General features: G+C 33.4%; 1 protein-coding gene across 1 annotated transcript in view; it reads left to right on the top strand.

Moving 5' to 3' along the window:
* The window catches only part of LOC148951467 (inositol 1,4,5-trisphosphate receptor-like), a 97,273-nt gene that overhangs the window by 17,591 nt on the left and 57,196 nt on the right, over window positions 1-22,486 (top strand). The window contains 5 exon segments of the mRNA XM_089091118.1: window positions 3,710-3,902; window positions 9,049-9,330; window positions 12,290-12,363; window positions 17,502-17,715; window positions 21,992-22,146. Coding sequence (XP_088947244.1) covers window positions 3,710-3,902; window positions 9,049-9,330; window positions 12,290-12,363; window positions 17,502-17,715; window positions 21,992-22,146 — 918 coding nt within the window.

Raw genomic sequence — 22,486 nt, 5'->3', positions numbered from 1 at the left:
TTACCAGCACAATTAGTTACAATCCCCGTGCAGGGCCCTCGAGCCCCATACTTTTCTAGGGTCTAGATCTGTGTCACAACCGTTGCTGCTTTTACCCCCTGCAAATAAAGTTGCCATATCAAGATTTAATCTTGGCCATACTGATCCTATCGAAAGCCAATACACGCACTTTTTTTTCATAGAAATGCGATTTTTTTGCGAAGTATCGTATCGAACTTAAAATTGCTGGTTAAGGTATTAACTATTATAGTGGCTGAAGTTGAACTATTATTTGTTCGATTCTAACTTGCTATGATAGAAGCGATAGTTTAAGAGAACCTTTGGAGTGAGGTGGAAGTGGAAATAAAACTTGAGAGCACTTTCTCAGACCCTGATTTTGGCTGTAAGTTCAACCCTGAAAGGACCTTTCCTCTAACTTAAGGTCTCACAGGCTGACTTGCCCTGGGCTGGTCTCGACGTTTTACTTATAGACTAACAGCACAGGCCCGGTAATACTAGTTTATGTTTGTTGAACCCATGCTGCATTGCTTTATGTAGGAAAAAAAATAGCTCAAGCTTTTCAAAATTGGACATCAGAAGTAAACCTGTATGATGGGGTTGATTCAATAGGATACTATAGTTTGACATAATTATACTTATAACTACTGCTTCTGAAATCTAATCTCATGCTATTATACCCAGTAATTAATTTCACATGGTCAAAATCAATTTTCAATATCCAATATGCTCGTTTAAGATGCAGTGAGGTATTGAGAGTCACGCTGATGTAAAAAAAAGTTTCCTTTGTGATAGTAAACAAGTTCTCTTCATAGTAAACAAGCTCTCTTGAAGGAGTGATTGAACCTTTTGACTCAAGGAAGCTGTTTAATAAATAATTAAATTTTCTATCTGCAACTTCTCAAAGCTGTCACTGATAACAAATCGCTCCTGGCTCTTATCCGAGTCACTCTTTACTTATAGTTCTTTGTCCCAAACCTTTGATTTTGTGTTTAGTCAATAAGTTTAATACTTATTAAAGGAGCAAAAAAATTAACAATTTAGTCTGCTTCTTGCTTTTCTTAAAGTGACGTCAATATTATATTTACATATTTTTTATTGAAAAAACGATAATTTATGCTTTACAAAGTCGGAAAGCGCTCACTCATAACAAAAAAAAAAAAAAAAAAATTCCATGTATCAACTTATTGCATATTCAATCCATTGGCTAATTTTTAATTTTATAAGCCCGAAATACCGTATTTTTAGCTGGGTCTAATTTTAACGCGATATTCTTATAAATCATAGCTCAGCGGTAGAGCATTCGACCTGGGCTCGAGAGGTCACCGGTTACAATCCATTTTTCTTCTATTTTTTTTTATCCCAAATGATATAATGGTTGGGATACCCATATGGTATTTCATACTCGCTGTCCTTGATGCGAGGAGTGACACTGTGACAAAGTTTTGTATTTTTTCTTTGGATAGTTTAAGAGAGGTGGGAAGATAACACTTTTTAACAGACTTGATTTTACTTGCCGAGTGTCAAGAATCAAGGATTTCCACCGGGGCTGTTTGCTTCTTTTTTGCCTTAATTTTAAGTAAATTAATCAACTTTTGTTTCCGCATATTTGAGGATTGTTTACCTTTAGGTGTACGTGGTACTCCCCAAAATGCTAGTTGCGCTCAAGACATTGAAAACCACACATTTAAGGCGATTTAAATATAACAAGCATATATGTTTTTTTGTTTTTTTTTATAACATATATCTTCTGTTTGCTCTATTTGGTCTGAGACCGTCATTTCCATGAACAAAAAAAAAAAAATAACACATACACTCACATGATTCATTGAAGAATTAATCCTATCAGCCCCCTCCCCATTTTGGAGCCCTCTTGAGGTTATAAGGGTTAAAATTCTCTCTCCTATGCAGGAGCGTCCCGAGGCTCGTTTTATTCGGGGAGCGATCTCCATAAATTTTACCGAATCGCTACCTGATTTATGCCGAATTTTCTGCAGAAATCAAGAATTTTGCTAAATTTCGGCCGATTTTGCAAAATTTCAGCCGAAATTTTCGCATTCGGCGAAAATTTTACCGAATGCCAAAAAAGTTCGGGGGTGGCTCGTGACCCCCCCCCCTCTGGACGCCCCTGCTCCTATGTATGGACACCTGAGGATAAAAGGGTTAAATTTCGCCTGGATGTTCATTTGAAAGACTTGTTATTTCTAGCTCGAGAAAATTTTGGCCTAAAATTAAAATTTTTAAGGCTTGATGAGACTTGAGTCTTTTCAATGGAAATAATAGAACAAATGTATTTTTCTAAATCTAGATGGGAAGGGTGGCCAAAAATATAGGGAGGAACCCATAACCGGAAACGCCAAGCCTCTATACCCATAGCCAGAAACTTGAAGCTTTTAACACCATAAGCTGAAACTTAAACTTAAAGCATCCGACGTAGGTATTTTTGTCCCTATTGAGCTGTTATTTGTACTTAAACATCTAAACTTATAGCCTGGAACTTGCTCTAAAAGTACCGATTATATTTACAATTATGTTCCTGAATTCCTTACACGGACCTTTATTAAAATTATGTTCTCCAGTTCTTAAAAAACAACAAAGAAAAAACAAAAATGACTTAATAGCATGAGAGCATGCACAAAGAATACTCCTATTAACCACATGTTTAACACATCCTATAGAGTGGAAGTGCACTTTCTAATCTGTGTTTTCTTTTTATATGTTCTGGTAATACAATACCTTTCTTAACAATTTATTTCGTATTCATAGGAAGATATTGAATATTACAGCTTCTTAATAATTTGAATCATGTTTTTCCTATCTTTGTTACAAAAACAAAGATAGGGAATTTTAAGAAAAATGCCAAATCTTTATAATACTCGGAGAATATGATCTTTTTTTCTTGTAAGAAAATTTCCTTTCAAAGACTTATCATCGTAGACCAGACAACCTATCAAGTTTATCCAACTTTCGGTTTTAAACCAAAAACTATGAAAATTATTTACCAATCAGAAACCAAAATGCACAAGTATTACATACTACTACTACTAACAACTCGCTGCAGCGCCAAGCCACCTGAAGCCAACACAGCTGAACACGCTCTTCTTCTCTTTCCAATTTGTTCAAAGCGGTTCTTTTGCAACTGAACCCTCGTATAACTGAAGCCATCTGCAACTGACTCATCGTGCAACTGAACCCCCGTGTAACTGAAGCCTCGTGCAGCTGAACCCTCCTGCAACTGAACCCTGTGCAGCTGAAAACCCATGCAACTGAACTCTTGTGCCACTGAACCTCCTTGTAACTGAACTCCCGTGCAACTAAAACCCAATGTTACTGAACCCCCATGTAACTGAACCCCCTTGCAACTGAGACCCGTTTAACTGGGCCTACGTGAAACTAAAGCTTCTAAACTTCAAGCCTCTATACTCATAACCTAAAACTTCTAGGTTCTAAACCCATAACCTGAAATTTTAAGCTTCTAAAGCCATAATCTGAAACTTCGAGCTTTAAAGACATAACTAGAAAATAAAACACACACTCATATGAACCATTTAGTAGCTGGCTGAATTGGGCTTGATCAAGTATCGATAAGATACTAAAACATTTTGGTATCGTATCGAATGTCGGTGTCTCGCGTTGTTTTTTAAATAAACTATATATGACTTTAATTGAAAGAGAATTTGATTAGCATGGATATTTTTTTTTATATTTCTAGATAGAACGACAGGATAAGCGACTGGAACAGATTTTTTTCCCAATTCGTGAAATATGTGAATACATAGTCGAAGAAACAAAGCAAAAAGTCTTTCAGAGTTGTGATAGAGATGACAAAGGCTCTAAGGTCTCTGATTTTTTCGCAAGAGTTGATGGTTTATATGAGGAGATGAGATGGCAGAAAAAACTTAGGAGTAAGTTATTTTTAATAACAATGAAAAAATGCGATCTAGGTAACCGTATCTTGAACTTGACCGCGTCCCGCAAACAAGTGTGGCCATTTCGTAGCATAGCTAAAACTAATTTGTACTGGTAAATCACGCAACCAAATTTTGGACAATGGTAGAAGTTGATTTTAGGAAATAAGAAGACAGGTAAAATGTAATCGTCAGTTAATTTTAAAATGGTTGGTAATTTTAAAACGAAGGTTACTTTTAGGAAAACCATTGAAATTTATGGGTAATGTAATTACTCACGATATTTCTTAGAGTAGGGTTTGGGTCTGGTGCCCCCACCTTCTTACATACCTGCCTTGAAGCATGGCTCTAAAGCAAAAAGAGGTGTGAATATCGAACTTCACGCTTAAACGTTATTTGAGGACAATTTAGGAATAATGATAAGGTGCTTAGTGATAATTTGATACTATAAAACAATTTATGAATAGGGATAAGGGACTTCGTGACAGTGATAATGTGATATTTGAGCTCAAAATATTAATCAAATTTGTTATTAAAAGTAGTACGACATTAAAAAAAACTTTGGTTATTATAAAACTAGTATTACTTAAAATTTATATTTGAAGAAATTATTAAATTAAGACCATCCTAATATTTTCTGAATTATCTCTCTAAGACGCAACTGCATTCCACTTTATGATGGTTACGTTCGACTAGGATAAAAAAAAACCACAATGCTCCTTTCCTCTCTGAAAGACTGATGAGAGTGGGATTGTCCATTTCTTTTCGGGCCTTCCGGACTGCATGATGATGTTATGAGTTGTTTTGGGAGGATGAGCCATCAGAAATTTTTAGATCTAAATCTAAAACGAATGTCATTTTACTTCTCATTAGCATTGATTTCAGGTTTACGGAAATATTATAAAATTGAGTTACCCTCGTGATTTTCTAAACAATTGTCTTTTCTTTTCTTGTTCTTTTATATATAGGCTGTTTTCTCAAAATATTGTTTCTCTTTTTTTGTTTAGTCTTGCAGGCACTATTCGGGCCTCAACTTGAGAAAAAAATGATCTTAGTTTAGGCCATTATTGGGCGTACATATCATTTCATGAATGAAATCATTTTTGTTGTTATTTATTGTAATGATAATAATAATAATAATAGTAATTTATTTCTGACCCACTATACAACAACACAATTGAAGTAATATAACGAAAGTAAGAATAGCAGAAGAAAAATCGCACGCACTGGTAAACCAGATGTACTAAATTGTAGAAGGAAGCGCCTAAGGAAATAACCGCCTTTTTTTTAGCTTAGTACTTAAAGACTAAAAACAGGAAAGTATCCCACCATATTTTTGAAGTGTTACGATACCACCATAGTATAGCAGTGTTACGATACCATCTCGGAAGGTAAAGCAAACATTTGCAATATCTACAATAAAGTATGCGAACCTCGCGCAGATCTCTGTTTTTTCAGAAGTGGGTAAAGCCCCGTAAAAATAAAACAAAATGATCACACAAATTAAAAATAGTCTGTCAATTGCCTTGCGAGAGTATCGCCCGAGGTTTGGAACAATCTTCGCGTAGCCGACTCTAAGCTTTCCTTTAACATTTCTAAGAACCTGTGTAGGTAGGGTTCATATATTTTTCCGAATTCCATGAATTCCTTGCCACCGTATCTGTGTGAAACAAAACGAACAGAAGAAAGGCCGCAATTCAAGCTTTTGGAAACAGGCTTACAATTGAAAACTAAATATTCACACTTTTTATATTTAATGACTTTGTCGTTTCATTACTTATTTTGTAATGATTTTGTACGTTTCATTATTTGTCGTTTTCCACATTATATTGGACAAACGCACAAATGAGTCAATCTGGTAGAATCCTCTTTTATCTTGCCCTGATGGTGAACGTCATAATTATATTCTTTTATCCTTTTTCTGGCGAAGCTTCTCGTAAGTCTTTTCTCTTCTTTTTTTTTCACTTTTCTGCGTCTCAAAGCCCCTCTCCCCTCCAATGGTGGTTATACGGTCTAACTGAATATATAACACAAAAAAACTTCTAGAAAATTCTAGAATCTTTGAAACGGGTATTGCCAATCTTCGTTGACAAAGAAATAAATGGCGTAAATATTCAAAATACAGGAACATAATTAAAATTAAATATAGAATGATAATATCATTTAAAAAAAAACATACAGTGGAAAATCGTGAATTAAGGTGGAAGTGATGCTTCTGCTGGCATAGGAGAAACTAAGGTCTAAGGAAGGCTTAGATAAACGTTTTATGACATTAAGGAGCAAATCTTTACTTGTCATTTACCTGATAATTTATTTCGGTTTGCAGTATTCATGATTAAGCTTTTACATACGTATGGTTGAATCAACAAGATCTTTAAAAATCTGTCTATTATTGCTTAATAGACAGATTTGTAATTTTTTTGTTATTATTTATATATATATATATATATATATATATATATATATATATATATATATATATATATATATATATATATATATATATATATATATATATATATATATATATATATATATATATATATATATATATATATATATATATTTATTTTATTTGCCATAATTTTGGTTCTTTTTTATAAACGCTTCTATTTATTTTCGTCTGTTTCGGTTGAAGGCCCAAATTTCGAGGGTTTAATATCCTGTTTATAGTATCAATATTGTTTTTGTTTTTTGTTTTTTTAGGAAAGGTAGGCCTTGTCTTGTAATTAAGTCTCAGAAACGGGAATCGATATTCTTAAATAATTATAGAATTTAAAGGCCCTTGGATAGTTAAAAACTGAGGATAATTTTTTTTTTTATTATAAAAACGAAGTTTTAAGAAAATGCTATTTTCGCCAGCGCACGAAAAGATAAAAGAAAGAAAAAAAAATCCTGGTAGGCTACCTGGAAAACTGGAAAATATTGAGACTAGACTAAAAGTGTGATTATAAGACCAATATGAAGTCTTATAAGAAAATTATCGTCTTATTAAAAGTAATAAAACTAAAAAAAAAATATATTAAGACTAAAAAAATAAAGGGCTGTTTTAGCATATTTTTTAACTATTCAATGACGAGTTTTATCATGGCTACCCCGTGCTTTCCTTTTTCATGTTAAATGATTTAGTTTTTCGGATATCGGAGAAAAAAAAAATTATTTACTTTCTAGTGTCTTTGGAAATAGGAGTGTTTTCTTAAGGTTTTTTAGTATTTTTTAAAAATGTCTCCTTTTTTTTGTGAACTTATAAACAGGTCTTGTATCGTCTTGTAAGAAATTTACATCTAAAAATGAAGAAGGATTAGTTTTAGCTCTTCCAGAGAATCGAGTATTGGAAGTGTTTGTTTAACTGATCGTAATAAACGTTTTACTGGTTGCCGAAAATTGGTCATTTTGGTCGTTTTTCTTGGGCCAAACAAAAAGCCAGATGTTCTCAAATTGATTTGCTGAGATTAGTGGGGTTGTAAAAAGAAATTTAAACAGATTTAGATCAAAAATAAGGCTTGTTAATTTTATTTTTTGGTTTTGAATTTTTGGTCAGATAAATTTGAAAAAAAGTATCATCAATTTGCAACTTCAAACTAGCTTTGTATAAAATGTTTCGGCCCTATAAAATGTTGATTTCCTGAAATGATGTTTTCCCCGGTTTTTCGTAGTAATTTTTGTGCTTTATTGTTCATGTTCATTGACTATGTATTTTCCTTTGGGACTTTTATTCTACTGTACTCAGTATACAAAACGTGAAGGTCGAATAATAGATTTTAAAATAATCATTTACTGGAACTGGAGTAGTTGGGAGAGCTAATTCCATATGTTATTATTTTGGCCGATGTTTTTCAGAAGAAGGTAATTCTCCTACCGACAAAATACCTATTCACCAGCACTGTTATTGGTCTGCTATGCACAGTCAGAACACAGTCAGAAGTTCTTAGAGCATTTCTTAGCGAAGAACAAAAGCTTTATTTTTTAGTTTTTCGGAGGTGGCGACTGACAGCTGACCAGTGACAACAACTTTGTGTATGAACCTTTTTACACGAAAATCTTAGTGTACGCACTTTACCAGGAGATGTAATTTCGAATTGTAGTTGACTGTGTTGCAACTATATTTATTTTAAAGTAGAAACCATGTTCTTAGGTGCGGTCGCTGGTAGGTTGTGGGAAATTTGACAGTTCCCATTGGAAAGTTTGATTTAGCGTTATTGTATTGTTACTTTCTTCCCAAAAACACCGGCCAAAACATAATTTATGAAATAGGTCGCAATAATAGGGGCCAAAAAGCAAAACGCATTGTTACCTGAATACCTTCAATAAACCATTACTGCCTATTCCACAAACTGTCAATTGGACCATAGTCTTTGACAAGAAAGCAACAATGGCTGAACATTAATTGTCTCAGTGTATTTATCACTAACGTCCTTTTGTTCCCATTTTTTAGATATACAATTTTATTGGCACTTCTCCCCCCAACAAATTCCCCTCTTTCTGTCGCTCTCTCATTCTGTATTTTTCTCTCTCTCTCTCTCTCTCCCTTTCTTTCTTTTTCTTCTCTCTCGCTCACAAGCTCACTCACTGACTCACTCTCTTTAAAAACAAAATAGTCCACTTAAAGTCCGAAGATTCCCGGCTGAATTGAGCCTGAATTCAACGAAATTCAGGCTTTGAATTAAGTTTTTTTTTTCTGCTGAATACCCGTGCAATCTCAATGCCGCTTTTATTTTCCAGTTCCTACTAAACCCATGTTAAAGGGCTTGATTTATCTGTCGTATCTTTTTCTATACTCTCTGATCTAGGTCACTAATCAAAATTCTAAGAGACAGAAATTTAACAGAAATTCTAAATAAAAGTAAAAGTGAATCTAGAAGTAACGGAATGTTCATGATTGTACGCTCTCCAATGTTTTTGGCTATAGAGTAAACAAAAATAAAGTCCGAGAAAAATTCTGATGTGAAACCCTGTAGGATAATATAAATAATGAAAGGTTTACACAACCAAATTAGGAATAAAAGGAAACAAAAATTAGCCTCAAGGTTTGCGGTATTTACAGAAACATGGACACAGTGGACATTTTTTCGTGAAATCTTCTTTTGTCTCAATAATTAATTTCGAGTTTTAAATCTAATATTTGTTTTCTGTTATTTTTTAGGTACTTACTACACGCTGCAAAGATATTTTACTCTCATTTTCAGCATTTTCATGATTTCTTTGGTGACGTCATTCATCTACAAAGATAAACAAAAGGCGAAGGACATAGCTTTTTGCACGTTTGTACTGCTAATTGTGATTTTGTTTGGACCTCATCCCGCGCTTATCTTTTTTGGCTCATTGAAGGTAAGTTTCAAATCAAAATTACTTGAAATAGCATCCAGAGCACCGCAGGGGTTGGTGTCTGCCTCCCCTCCTCCCCGTGAAGACGAAAATTTTCAAAGTAAGTTTACAAATTTGATTGGAGTAAAGTAGTAACATTTATTAGATTCCAGGTTGGGGGGCTGCGTAGGTCAAAAAATAGTATTTATCATCAGTGCATTATCCTCAAGTATATACTAGATTTGCGTTGCATAGACAACTTAAAGTGTACAGCGTTGACTTCGCCAACAAATGTGTCGCAGGAGCAACACTTTGATCAGGGATTCGAGGAAAAACTTGAAAAAAAACTTTTTGCGTGCTCACCAATGGTTTGCGTTGTGCAGGTACCGATCTTCGGATTCAATGCCTTCGGCCGGGACTGCAATAAGTGGTTGGGGGCAAGTATCCGATGCTTCGCGTGTTTTCCCCCTAGATTTCTCCAGGTACCCATTTAGAACTACTTTGACTCTGGCTGTGCTTACAGAGTCACACCATTGACCCCTCGTTCCAAACCATCGACACCAGGATTTGAACCGCCGACCTTGGGATTTCAATTCTGGAGCAGATTGAAAAATATTATATTGACTTTGCTGCTAATTGAAACTTAAATTACCTTAGACACTAAGAATGGAATTTGATTCTTTAAATTGGTTAAGTGGAAACTTTCACAACCATATATGTCTCAAAAATTAGGAAAACCCTGGAGCTCCATTTTTAATGCAAAAGATCTCCATTTGCAGTTTGGTAGATTTACCCCTAGCGGGCACCAAGTTTGAAAATAAAGAACGTGTTTGAAAAATCAGCCGAAAATGAGCGAAAAAAACATATCGTCTTGGAGCTTTAGAAGCTATAACTTTCCTGATTGCTATAGAAAAAGACAAACGCTGCTATAAATCTAAGCTGTGCATTAACATGGATATTATTAACATTATTCAAGATTAAAAACTTCAAATTATTAGTTAATTGATTTACCTACAAAAACATCTTTTTAGAAAGAACCAATTAGGCTATCGTCTTCTTGTTATATTTATCCCTTTAGTTGACTTTTGGCATGTAAGTAGGATCCATGTTTTCTTCTTGTTTAAAAATACAACTTTTATTGCTTAATTTTTATATATTCCCACTACCCTATGTTTGTTCAATAGCCCGACTAAATATAATGGTTGTAACTTGTATCACCCTATTGGTTGTTTTATTACTCCACGATCAGCGGCGGATAAATTAGTGTCGCAACCCTTTGGTTGTGCTTGTTTGTAAAAAAAAGAGTTTTCGCTTATTTCTTTTCACGATTTAAGTGTGGCAACACAGGAGAAAATTTAAGCAATAAAAAATCTTACGGTTGCCTAACACCCAAAAGAAAAATCCTATAAAATCCCGGACTTCAGGCATGAAGAAACCGAAGGTGGAACCTTGGTACTTTATATGTATATGTTACCGTGAATGTCCGAAATCTGGTTAATCTTGACATTCACCGGTGAATGTCAGAAATTCCTTTTTCTCTGCTTTGATTCAAATAACTTTACGAGTCAGCTTTTTCAGTCTTATGCAAGCTATGACGGTGGAAGTTAAAGTTAGGTTAGATTATGTTATTTTAGGTTAGATCAGGTTAAATTTGGTTATAAATATCAGAAATGGGTTAAAAACCTAACCTAAACTAACTTAACCTAACCTGTGATCATCAAACCTTGCATTAAATTAAAAAGAGTGACTGGGAACGCTGACTAAACCCAAGGAGTAAAAAAAGGTATTTTGGACATTCACCGGTGAATGTCGATATTCGCCAATTTGCGGACATTCACGGTAGCATATATATATATATATATATATATATATATATATATATATATATATATATATATATATATATATATATATATATAGCTGGTGACAAAGTTTTGACTTTGTCACCAGCTCAACCATAAATGTATACATGTAACATAGCCTTAAATGTTTTGGAGACAAATAAAATGCAGATAATATTTGATCTAGTATCTAACCCCTTCTTTCGGTTTTATTTCTTCGCTATCGATTGCTTTCCGTAAATATTATAAACTCAACATAAAGCACGAACAGACATTTTAGTAACAGTGGATAGTAGAAATTTCGAAAGCATGGATGGATTAAAACTTGTAATATAACCCTATTGAACCTAGATAGCACTGTAAAGCTGTTTGTCGCTTTTCAGAATACTATTCTTTAAATGAATATAATAATTTCATTTCAGGAACTACCCCTCTATTCAGGAACTACGTGATATTGTTTTATTATTAGTTATTTTCGTCGCGTAAATATTTAATTCCAGGTTACAATGATTTTTAATACCCTTAAGTGTATCGAAAACAAATAAAAAAGTGCACTGGATGTTCATAATTCTTTAACCTCGCAAGTCCCCTCAAACTTCCCCACCGGGGTCAAATCCAGCCGAGACATCAGAAAACGATAAACTTATTTGCATAAGTTTCTAGTGCCTCATCTTTGAAGATGACCTTGCTCTAATAACCTATTCTTACTTGCACGTCCCTTTCCCTAGCGGACATGAAACCGACTTTTTTTGTATTCTCAAGTGCGTCAGAAGCCAATAATAAATACACCCACTAGCAAAGGATGCGCACTCCTCGTCACCGAAGATGACCTTGGTATTAGAAGCGTTTAACCAAAATGTATGTGGGCTTCGTAATAATTGTACTTAGTTTGATGTTCGATCCCTAAATGTAACAGCTGGTGGTTATAAGCATCTTTTTGGTGATGGTTGCAGCTTAGGCTTGGCACAAAATTACATATTTCAGCGGGAATAAAATCATGAAGACCAAAAAAAATATTTATCCCACAAAAATAAATTCCCACGATCTCATTTTTAATAGAAAATTTTATTCGCATCGGCTATAGCGTTTGACAGTAGTAAATATAAAAGATAAACTAAAAGGAACAATTATGATAGGAATAACAAATATAAGATGAATATGAAAAATCATAAATGTAAAAAATGATAAATATAAAAGAATCGTCGAAATCTTATGATATTTTTTGCTGCTAATCTTTAGGATTCAGGCATTGGATGTCTAGTGCAGCTGTAAGTGTAGCTTCGTATTCCACTGCAGCCGAGGAAGCTCGAACGGTTGATCACCCATACTTTACAATTATGACACACTTTACATAAACAAATTTGGCTTTTACCTAGCGTTAGGGAATTTTCTTTAATTTAGGCATAATTTTTATTGTCCTAGGACTGAAACCTTGTGTATAATACAAAAATGCTGTTACGCTGTGGTTCTAAACCGTTGCTATCCTAATTATTAATAGCCCTCTCCTTTCTCCTGTGAAATTAAACATACAAATTTTGGGCAAGGGAGAAGGGTCAGCTGTAGGAACCTTCTTCTCATTTTTCTTCTTTTTTAATTCTTATTACCCGTCACGCGTTGCTGGGATCGCAAAAGAAAGGAAAGATAGAATTTCACCCCCACTCCTCCATTTTGATAACGATTGCGTTTTTAAATTTAAAGTGTTTGAAAAACTCCCCGTCCCCCCGCTGAAAATTTTCCCTCCCCGACAATTATTTTACCCATATGTAAGATAACGATGCTGAATTTAAAATTAAAGCATTTGACAAATTTGGGTTGAGTAAGGAATTAACGGAACTGTTGAATACGGTAACAAATTCAGAGAATTTATTGAAAAAGAAATTTCATAATTCAGAGGTATGTTAGGCGACAGAATTCATAATTAATTAACCAGCTAATTGAATATCCAGAAAATGTAAATATTGTGATTGGAAGACTCAAGTATCTGTGTTGAGGGGTCTGTAATTTCAGTCAGCGCGAAAAGTATTAAGAGGGTGTTGGGATAGGGGTATTTTATACATGCCTAAAACCCTCGGAAGAATGTACTCACCATCTTCTTATAGTTTCTTTGTGATCGGATGAACAGTGTAGTAATGCTTACAGAACAGACAGACATAAAATTTTATATGTATCTGTATATATAAAATTTTATATTTTATATATATATAAATTAAAAATTTTACATATATATATATATATATATATATATATATATATATATATATATATATATATATATATATATATATATATATATATATATATATATATATATATATATATATATATATATATATATATATATATATATATATATATATATTTATATATTTATATATGTAGTTTGATATGTTTTTTATTTGTATTTAACATATATATTTCTTTGCTTCGTCATATAAGTGTATTTAATCTAGGTGGTTATCAAGAACTACGGGATGTTTCCAAACCCTTTCATTGAAGCTATAAAGAACTACGAGCTTGTGTATCACTGCCTGTATCTAGCGGTCAGCTTGGTCGGTCTCATCATTCATCCCTTCTGCTATGCATTTTTGGTAAATATTGTAATTTATTTTCATACCTTAATTAGGAACTTTTAATTTAGAATATAGATTAATTTAAAGTATAGAATAGAGACCTAGAAAAATTAGCACATTTGCCTGGGCAGCCAATGTATATAGAGTGCAAAAATATATTTTTGTTGATTTCAGAAATTCGCAAGAAACTCTAATCTTAAACGCTTGCCTCTCCGAACGAATTTTTGTCCGCGAGTGTGTTTTTTTTTTTTTTGCATGCATTTTTTAAACCGATTTAGGAATTACCAAAATTAATTTTTAATTTTTTAGGAGATAGGGGGGGGGTTTGTTGGTAGGGTAGCAAAAAAAATAAATAAAATAAAACTCACATCTCCTAATACTAATTTTCTTTAAGTTAGTCTATCCGTGGCATTAGTGTTGAGGCATTTTAACCTAAAATTGTTGTCTGACAGGCAAGGCTATGGAACTTCACATTAGTTTTTTATTACTATTTTTTTTTCTAATTCCGTGACTTCGCCACAGAAAAATTATCTTTTCACCAGAAATGGGTATTTTCTACGCATCCAGTTTTTTTTTCTTTTTTTTTAAGTTAACAACTTTTAAAATTGCTTTTTTTTAAAGCTACCGGTTTTGCTGCGTTTTGGTTATATTGTTTATAAGAAATTGGCACAAAAAATAATACAAACCCGCCAAACCAGCAAATTTGTGTACCTTACAGCTATATCCAACCCCATTAGGAGGGGCTGGGACGGAACTGTGATAGAAGTGATTAGTATATTTAATCGCATTTGAAACATCACGGTTGACCCTCGGATCGATCTCCTTAACGGTAATAAGACCAGTACACCCAAGGACACGATTTATGAAGGCAAATAATAAACTAAAGTTTGGTTTCTGGGACATGCGAATGATGTCTCAACTGTTTTAGAACTGAACAAGTAGAGAGAGTGATGGGAGATTACCAGCTAGACTTATTAGCACTACGGGAAGTCGAGTTTACTGGATCAGCAATTGAGAGGCAAGATGCCGACCATATCATCTTCATGCAGCGGACCATCAAATGGGGTTGTAGCCAGAGTTGCCGTGATGGTGCCAAAGCCGAGCCGCAAATCGTTCCAGAACTAGACACCCGCATTCCAAAGAATGTTAAGTGAAAGGCTCTTGGGAACCGATGTTGAACAGTCCATGCATTGTTTGCCACCCCTATACAAATGAAACCACTGATGAGGAAAAAGACGAGTTCTACAGACCACTGATGAGGAAAAAGACGAGTTCTACAGACCACTTCAAGCCCCCAAAGCTGTACTAAGTAACGATGTTGCGTGCTTCCTTGGTGACTAACGCCGAAGTAGGGAACGACCAATCCTTCAGCCCGCAATTTCCTGGCCTACATAGTTTAGTTTAAGAAACGGAAATGGGGAGCTTATGATTGACTTTGCCCTTATTAATGACCTTGTAATTGATTTCTTCAGAGAGATCGACACTAGTAATTGTCAACGTCACCAGATTGGACTGACCAAAAATCAGATTGGTCATTGCCCCAAAAGAAGAAAATGGCCATCGAGTCTTCAAGATGTTTGGGCCTACAGAGATGCTGACAGATCAGATCATAGACTTGTGCTAGCGAAAGTTTGTGCGAAATTGTAGAAGACATACAACTAAAGGACAGTTCCCAGTCCAGTTTTGACCTGATAAAATGACATGATACGACAAGAGAGTAAAACGAGCTTTTTAAACTGAATTATGCAATAAATTTGAAGCTCTTACAAAACAGCCTGCCACAAAATAGCTAAATGACCCTTGAGCTTTGAGAGAAGCCCTAATGACCTGTGGCTGTTGAAACAAAAATAGCTTCTAATAGAATAAATAAAAAGAATGAAAAAATAGACATACGCATATACTATATGCAGCATGCAGTAATGAAAGGGCTGATTAAGATTTTGTGAGGACTCTAGACAATGAAATTTCGAAACCTTGGAAAGGGTGTTCTCTGTATAAATATCAAACTAAAACCAACAAAGATTTCAAGTGGAGTCCATTTTCTGAAATGTAGGTTTGAGACCCTACTTCTCTAAATGGCTCTCAACTAAGGGCTTGAAAAAAGGATCTTTGTCTTCTACCGGATTTCAAGACTCCTGAATCACTTTACTTAAAAGAAGATATTTAGTTTAGCCTTAGTGGATTATTCAGTATTACAAAATTAAATATATCTGAACATAGTTCTAAAAAATTATTACATTTAAACACAACTACAAGTAGGCCCCTCGAGCTTAGTGGCTCCTAGGCTCTTGCCAATGCTCGTTCATTTGGGTAATAGAGTCTTAGATACATCGTAGCTAAGAGGGTGGGGTAGAAATTGAGCATGCTTGTCCCCAGCTGCAGCATCTGTTGGGTGCCATCTAGATATATATAATGAAAGATAGGTCGACTTATATTGTTGCGAAGGGGGGGGGGGATGATATTGCTCTGGGCGCTGAAAAATCTACTTTCAATTCTGAATGCGTCGCAGTTTACTTCTTTGTTTTGTGACTGACAAGCAGTTTGCTTTACGCTGTGCATATTAATGCACAGCGGCATGAGATTTAGATGACATCGTTTTTTTGTTTTGTTTTTCAATGTAAAGTTTGTAAATGTAAGTCCGCAAATCTTATTAATTTGAATGATCTGTGTTATTTGTTATAAAAAAAAATGCTCTGCCAAGTTGTAAAAAAAATCGTTTTTGGCTAATACTTTTCAACCTTAATGAATTGCAAGTAATATTTGGTCAAATTTTGTTTCTAAGTATGGTATTTTGTTTTTTGTTTTTTTAGAGGGGGGGGGGGTAAATTTGGTGCAAGAATGTACAATTAAAGCCGAACAAACGTTTTCTGTTTAAAACTTTTTTTGCGCTTTTTAAAGTTTTTAAGTTTAATTTTTGGGTTTTATGAATTTTTTTTCGAAAAAAAAAAAAAAAAAAAAAAGCGTTTGAAACATAGAAGCAATTATCGGCTCAAACAGTGTTCATAAATTTTGTAAATTAGAATACTCTAGTCGAAGACGTTGGAAGACTGTTATAATGACTTTTTGTCATATCCCAATATAAACGGTAGTTTTAGCCCTTTAGCTACCTAACCTGGTTAGTTAGACATTAATTTTTGTGCTGAGTCGGACTAATTAGAATTCACACTTGTGCTTTGGAATTTATGGTAAATGCAAACACATCCATGAAACATTCTTCCTACATGTAAAACAAGAGATGGAAAAGCGAAGTAGTATTTATTCTAAAGCTATGAAATATTTGAACTGAAAAATGGACAGTTGTAACAGAAATGGGTATATTTTTGATAGAAAAATATTTTAATTCCAGAAACATATATATCTAGTATTTTTTTGGGGGGGTGATTGAAAAAATATTCAATAGTCATGGTTTTCCATGCCAATCAAGTTTTTTCCAGACTAGGAGGTTCTTCTACGGTGTTTGAACTTATGATCACAACAAGAATCCATGTTTACAACAGAAAGAAAACGTAATAATTGTCACATTAGCTTTTATGGTCATTTCCTTTCCCTTGTTTCTAACCTCAGCTGTTTCTTGGCAAAAAGACCCAGTAATATACCGAAAATTGTGCGCTAAAAACGAAGCTTGTCGATTAAGTAAAAGCTGCTTTCACTTCTAAAAATTTTGCTTTAGCAACTTCTTGTTATTTTTTCTTAGAACAGTAAGATGTAATAATTTAATATTATGTAGACATGAAGTTTTTTTCATATGGTTTTATTTACTAATTAGGAATGTAGATTTGTGAATTTCTCTCTCCCTCTCTCTCTCTCTCTCACACACTCCTTTTCTCGGTCTTGTTTTGTATTTCAATGCTTTGCGTTAATTATTTTCTATTCTTTTTTAGCTTTTGGATGTGATTTATCGGAAAGAAACATTAAAGAACGTCATTCAATCTGTAACAAAAAACGGACGATCGATTATTCTCACTGCCGCCCTTGGCTTTGTTCTAGTCTACCTATTTTCAATTGTTGGATTCATATTTTTTCAAGATGATTTTCAACTGGAAATTGAGCCACTTGTTCGGCCAAGTTGTGACGATGTCTCTGAATTTGAATCCGGTGAGTATCTTCGTTTCACTATTTGCCTATCGCCACGGGCAAGCTCGTTGGTCCAACATTAATTCGGAGAAGGGGGCGGAGATGCTATATAAAAAAACTTCAAAATATTTCTACTATCAACCCGCGATAAAAATATGTCAAGTCGAAAACAAACAGAGGTTAATCTAAAAAACGTTATGGAACAAAAAATAAGTGCCATGTTAAAACCTAAAACGAGCCAAATAGAGTCATATAATGACTCAAACGTCAAGAATGGAATTGAATGAATAATTGAAACAAACCTGAAACGACCATAAATTAAAATGAATAATTAAATCAAACATAAAATACCACGTACCACCGTAGATGAATTGATCAAAGAGTACTGGCAACTTTTAAGAGTCGAAACTGGCAATAGTGTCTAAAAAAGAAAAAAACCATCAACGTCATCTATCGTTTGGCGTTTTTTCATGCTTCGCAATTGTGTTTTTTTTAGAAACTGACATCAGACACTTATTACTACGCTGATGTTGCACATTGCGCAAACTACAGTAATTTTGCCTTGAAGAAATGCCAAGAAACGCCAAACGCTAGTTGGCACTGGTGCTATTTTTTGTCGACAGATCGAATAGAAATTACAATGAACAAACAAGTCAATCTTAAAACAAAGATGAGTAAGGAGTGAGGCTACTGCCCCTTCAAACCCTGTAAAGATTAATGTGGCACTTGTGCTTCACCGAAAGCGATTTATATTGCGAACAGTGTTCAAAACATTGACAACAATCCAACAACGAAAGAAAAGCACAATACTAACAATGTTTACAAACAAGAACTACCACAAATAAGAGTAGTGCTACCCCCTCCTTCCTCTCAAACCCTTTAAAAGGCTCCAAGTACTCGTAATTTACTGAAAACAATAAGTATTTTGAACGGTGTGGTTTTTATTTGTCAAAACAGCAACAATAAAGAAAATTTTGACACTTATCAAAATAATAGCAAAGAATCAACAGTATCATCTGTTATATTTAAGTTTGACATCGTTATTCATTTTAGTTTGTGTTCGTTTCAGATTTCGTTTATTCATTCATAGTAATTTATGTTCACTTTAAGTTTGACTAATTATATGACTGCATTTCTGCTCCTTTTAGCTTTTAACATAGATATTTAATATTCTTTGAAACCCTTGTTTTGAGAAACATTTTATTAAATTAACTGTAAAAAAACATTCGTTAAAATGCAAATTGTCTAAAACTACAGTTCTTGAAAATTGTTTCAGAAAATGTTTTCAGACAGAAGGCAAAGGTAGAATGAGACAGCAGAAGATCGTAAGAAAACTGTAAGAAAATTATCCCCTAAAATACATTATCTGAAAATACAGTTCTTGGAAATAATTTGTTTCAGATTTAGATTATGGGATAGAGCGATACAGCAGAGGATTAAGTTAATCGTAAAAACAATAATCCCTAAAATAACATTGCCTAAAATACACTGTTTGGAAATAGTTTGTTTCAGGTTCAGAGTTTAGGATAGAACGAGACAGCAGGCACTGATACTAATTGTAAAAAAAAAAAATATTCAGTTAAAATACAATTTAAAAATACAGCTCTTGGGAATAATTTTCCAGAATTAGAGATGAGGTAGAACGGAAAGCAGAAGAATCAATCGAACCCAATTCTTAATAATAATAACAATAATAATAATAATAAAAAAAAAGACATCCAAGAAAAAAGACATCATATTGGTTCTTTAAGAGCCAATATGAGAAAAATACGAGTAGTCTTGTCTGGATACTGTACTAGATTCTGTATAGAAGAAGAAATTTATCAAATATCTTAGACCTAGCTATCTTATAACCTAAAACAGTTGAAAACAGAATACACCTGCTTTCATAGAATTTTAACGACTGCCCTTTCCTGAACTTAAAAAAGAAAATTTCTCCGTTTAATCGAAAAAAAGGTCACACTGTCTTTTAATGTAAGTTTCATCAAATCTGAATATCTTTATCCCCGGCACAAAATGGAAGAAGTTTATTAGTTTTCCTAAGATTTCCGAGCAAGTATGTATTGGCTTTTAGTTTTCTGTCGTTTATTCGGATCTCTTATCCAAGCTCTAACATTTATCCCGATCAATTCTAAATAATATGTTATTTAGTTAACTAGAATACTAAACTAAAAAGTTTGTAACTACTAACAAACAAAAAAGTTTTTTAAAGGAAGAGGCAGTTGATTTTTTAAGGTGCCAGATTGCCTTAAGGAGCTTTATTTATAAAAGTAAAGTGGTACTTGACAAAAAAGATCAAGAAACCAATTCTTGGATACTCGAAGTGTCCTGTTGCTTGCAAAGGGCACTCGGAATATACAATAATATTCATAGCATAAAACATTATAGCGATCTATCCTCTAAACTACTTGAGAAATAATTAAGATAAATTCGTTGATACAATCTATTCGTGAAATTAAATTTTGATACAATTAAACTAGTTCTTCACAATTGACTAAAACGAGACATAGGTCTCTTTATCAGGTATATTGTAAATTTTTGTTCCATGATATTAGTTCGCAGTTTTCCGAATTCTTTTCTTATACTGTTTTTAACTGATAATCTTAAACCAACTATCTTCTACTATATTGACTAAAAACTAACTTATACTGTTTTGATGACTTATTATATATATATATATATATATATATATATATATATATATATATATATATATATATATATATATATATATTTATATGTAATTCAATTCAATTTATTAAATGCTACAATAAATACATAAATACACTTAAGCGCTAGGGGTCCCAAGAAGCATAGCTTGTAGAGGACCTCGTATCAATCACAAAATCCACAAAAAAAAAAATCAGGGAAGGAAAAAAAATACTACAATATCTCAAAAATATAAACACAATGCGAGAAAAAAAAAAAAAAAAAAAAAAAAAAAAAAAAAAACAACTGCTACAAAAAAAATTTTTAATTAATTTTATACAAAATGAAAACGTCATGTAATTTATTAAAATTCCAACCATTAATAATATTATTAAACAACGTGGTTCGAATCTAATTCAACATAATAATTGAGGATAAAAGAAAAAAAACTATAGAAAGTAAAGCGGAAAAAGCAGATGAAGCAAAATGAACAAAGAAGTAAAGAAAAAAAACGAAATTACTTCAAGCCTTAGAGAATATTTTTCTGCAAAGGGAAGCAAAGTTTTTGATAAGAGAAAATTCACTGGAAATAGAGTTCCAAAGAGCAATTGCTCTATAAATTGGTGACCTCTGAGCTGTTGAGGATACTCTTTGAGGCAGCCGAAATTGGTGAACAGAGCTCCGTAGCAAAGTCTGGCACTTACGTGTTGATGCTAGATCAAAGTAGGATAAGGTGTTTGGAGAAAGGGAGAAATTGAAGGCTCGATGAGCTAGTTTTAGGTTCTGCTTCTTGATAACCACATCTAAGGCATCTAGATCTGTATCACTGTAAAGATCAGCTGTAGGATAGAGTAGGGGAAGGTGAAAAGTTGCCTCACCGCTCTATTCTGTGCTGTTTGGAGTTGCCGAAGGGAAGTATAGTTAGTATTGCCCCATACAGGGCAGCAATAAGAAAGATAAGGAAGGACAAATGCATAGTAAAGAGAAAGCATTACATCGGGAGGAAGAAATTGATTGGCACGATGAAGCATTGACAGTTGACGAGAAATTGTAGAATATGTATAGGGAATATGAGTTTTGAAAGAAAGAAAACAATCAACGTGCACGCCAAGAAGTTTAACACAAGAGCACTGGGGAATTATATCAGTACCATAAAAAACAAAGCTTGTTGGGGAAGGTTCAAACATTTGGTATGGGGTTCGAAAATGAATAATGCTACTCCTAGAGCTATTCAACAGCATCCCGTTCTGCTCACACCAATCCCGCACATGGTTGTGCAGAAGCTGAGCCTTAGCAACAGCAGAGGGCAGATCATTAGAAACCACAAAAAAAATTACTATCGTCTGCAAACAAAACAGTGTGGGTATCAAGGTTGGGAGATGGAGTAAGGTCATTAATATATTATATAATTAATAGTACATATATATTTTTATTTTTTTTAAGCGAGGGAAATATATTGCTCTTAGTTTCTGGTACTAAACATTCGATGATGTTTTTTGATTGCTCTAAAGTTTCTCAGGTACAATTAATAATTAAATATAGTTCATAATAATGAAAAATAAAATAATAAAACTTAGATAAAAACAAATAATTAAAAACAGTTAATTAAAAGCAATAAATATAACTAATCAAAACTCGGATATTTCAGGTTCACCTCAGCGCAGTGAATGTTTGGCTCAATTAGGTGAATCAACGAGGCAACGGTCTTGCGATACCCTACTAATGTGTATCATTACGGCTTTGCACCTTGGAGTTAGAAACGGTGGAGGCGTGGGTGATATTCTTCGAAAAATAGGTCCAGAGGTATGTTCATTCACCTTTTTGGGCCGTTTTATGATATATTCTATTTTTAGCTTTTTTATGATGTTATTAATAATCGTGTTAACCAAGATAGTCTTAGTTCCTGAAATTCGCAAATACAGTGTCCGGTGAAATATATCTATATATATATATATATATATATATATATATATATATATATATATATATATATATATATATATATATATATATATATATATATATATATATATATATATATATATATATATATATATATATATATATATATATATATATATATATATATATATATATATATATATATATATATATGAAAACAATACCTGACCCTGCTCCGGAA

Source organism: Artemia sp. Qi Xiang Cuo, chromosome 6, assembly GCF_049724085.1.
Source record: "Artemia sp. Qi Xiang Cuo chromosome 6, ASM4972408v1, whole genome shotgun sequence".
Classification (NCBI taxonomy): domain Eukaryota; kingdom Metazoa; phylum Arthropoda; class Branchiopoda; order Anostraca; family Artemiidae; genus Artemia; species Artemia sp. Qi Xiang Cuo.
The sequence above is the reverse complement of the archived record's forward strand: the minus strand, read 5'-3'. Positions and strand labels throughout refer to the sequence as shown.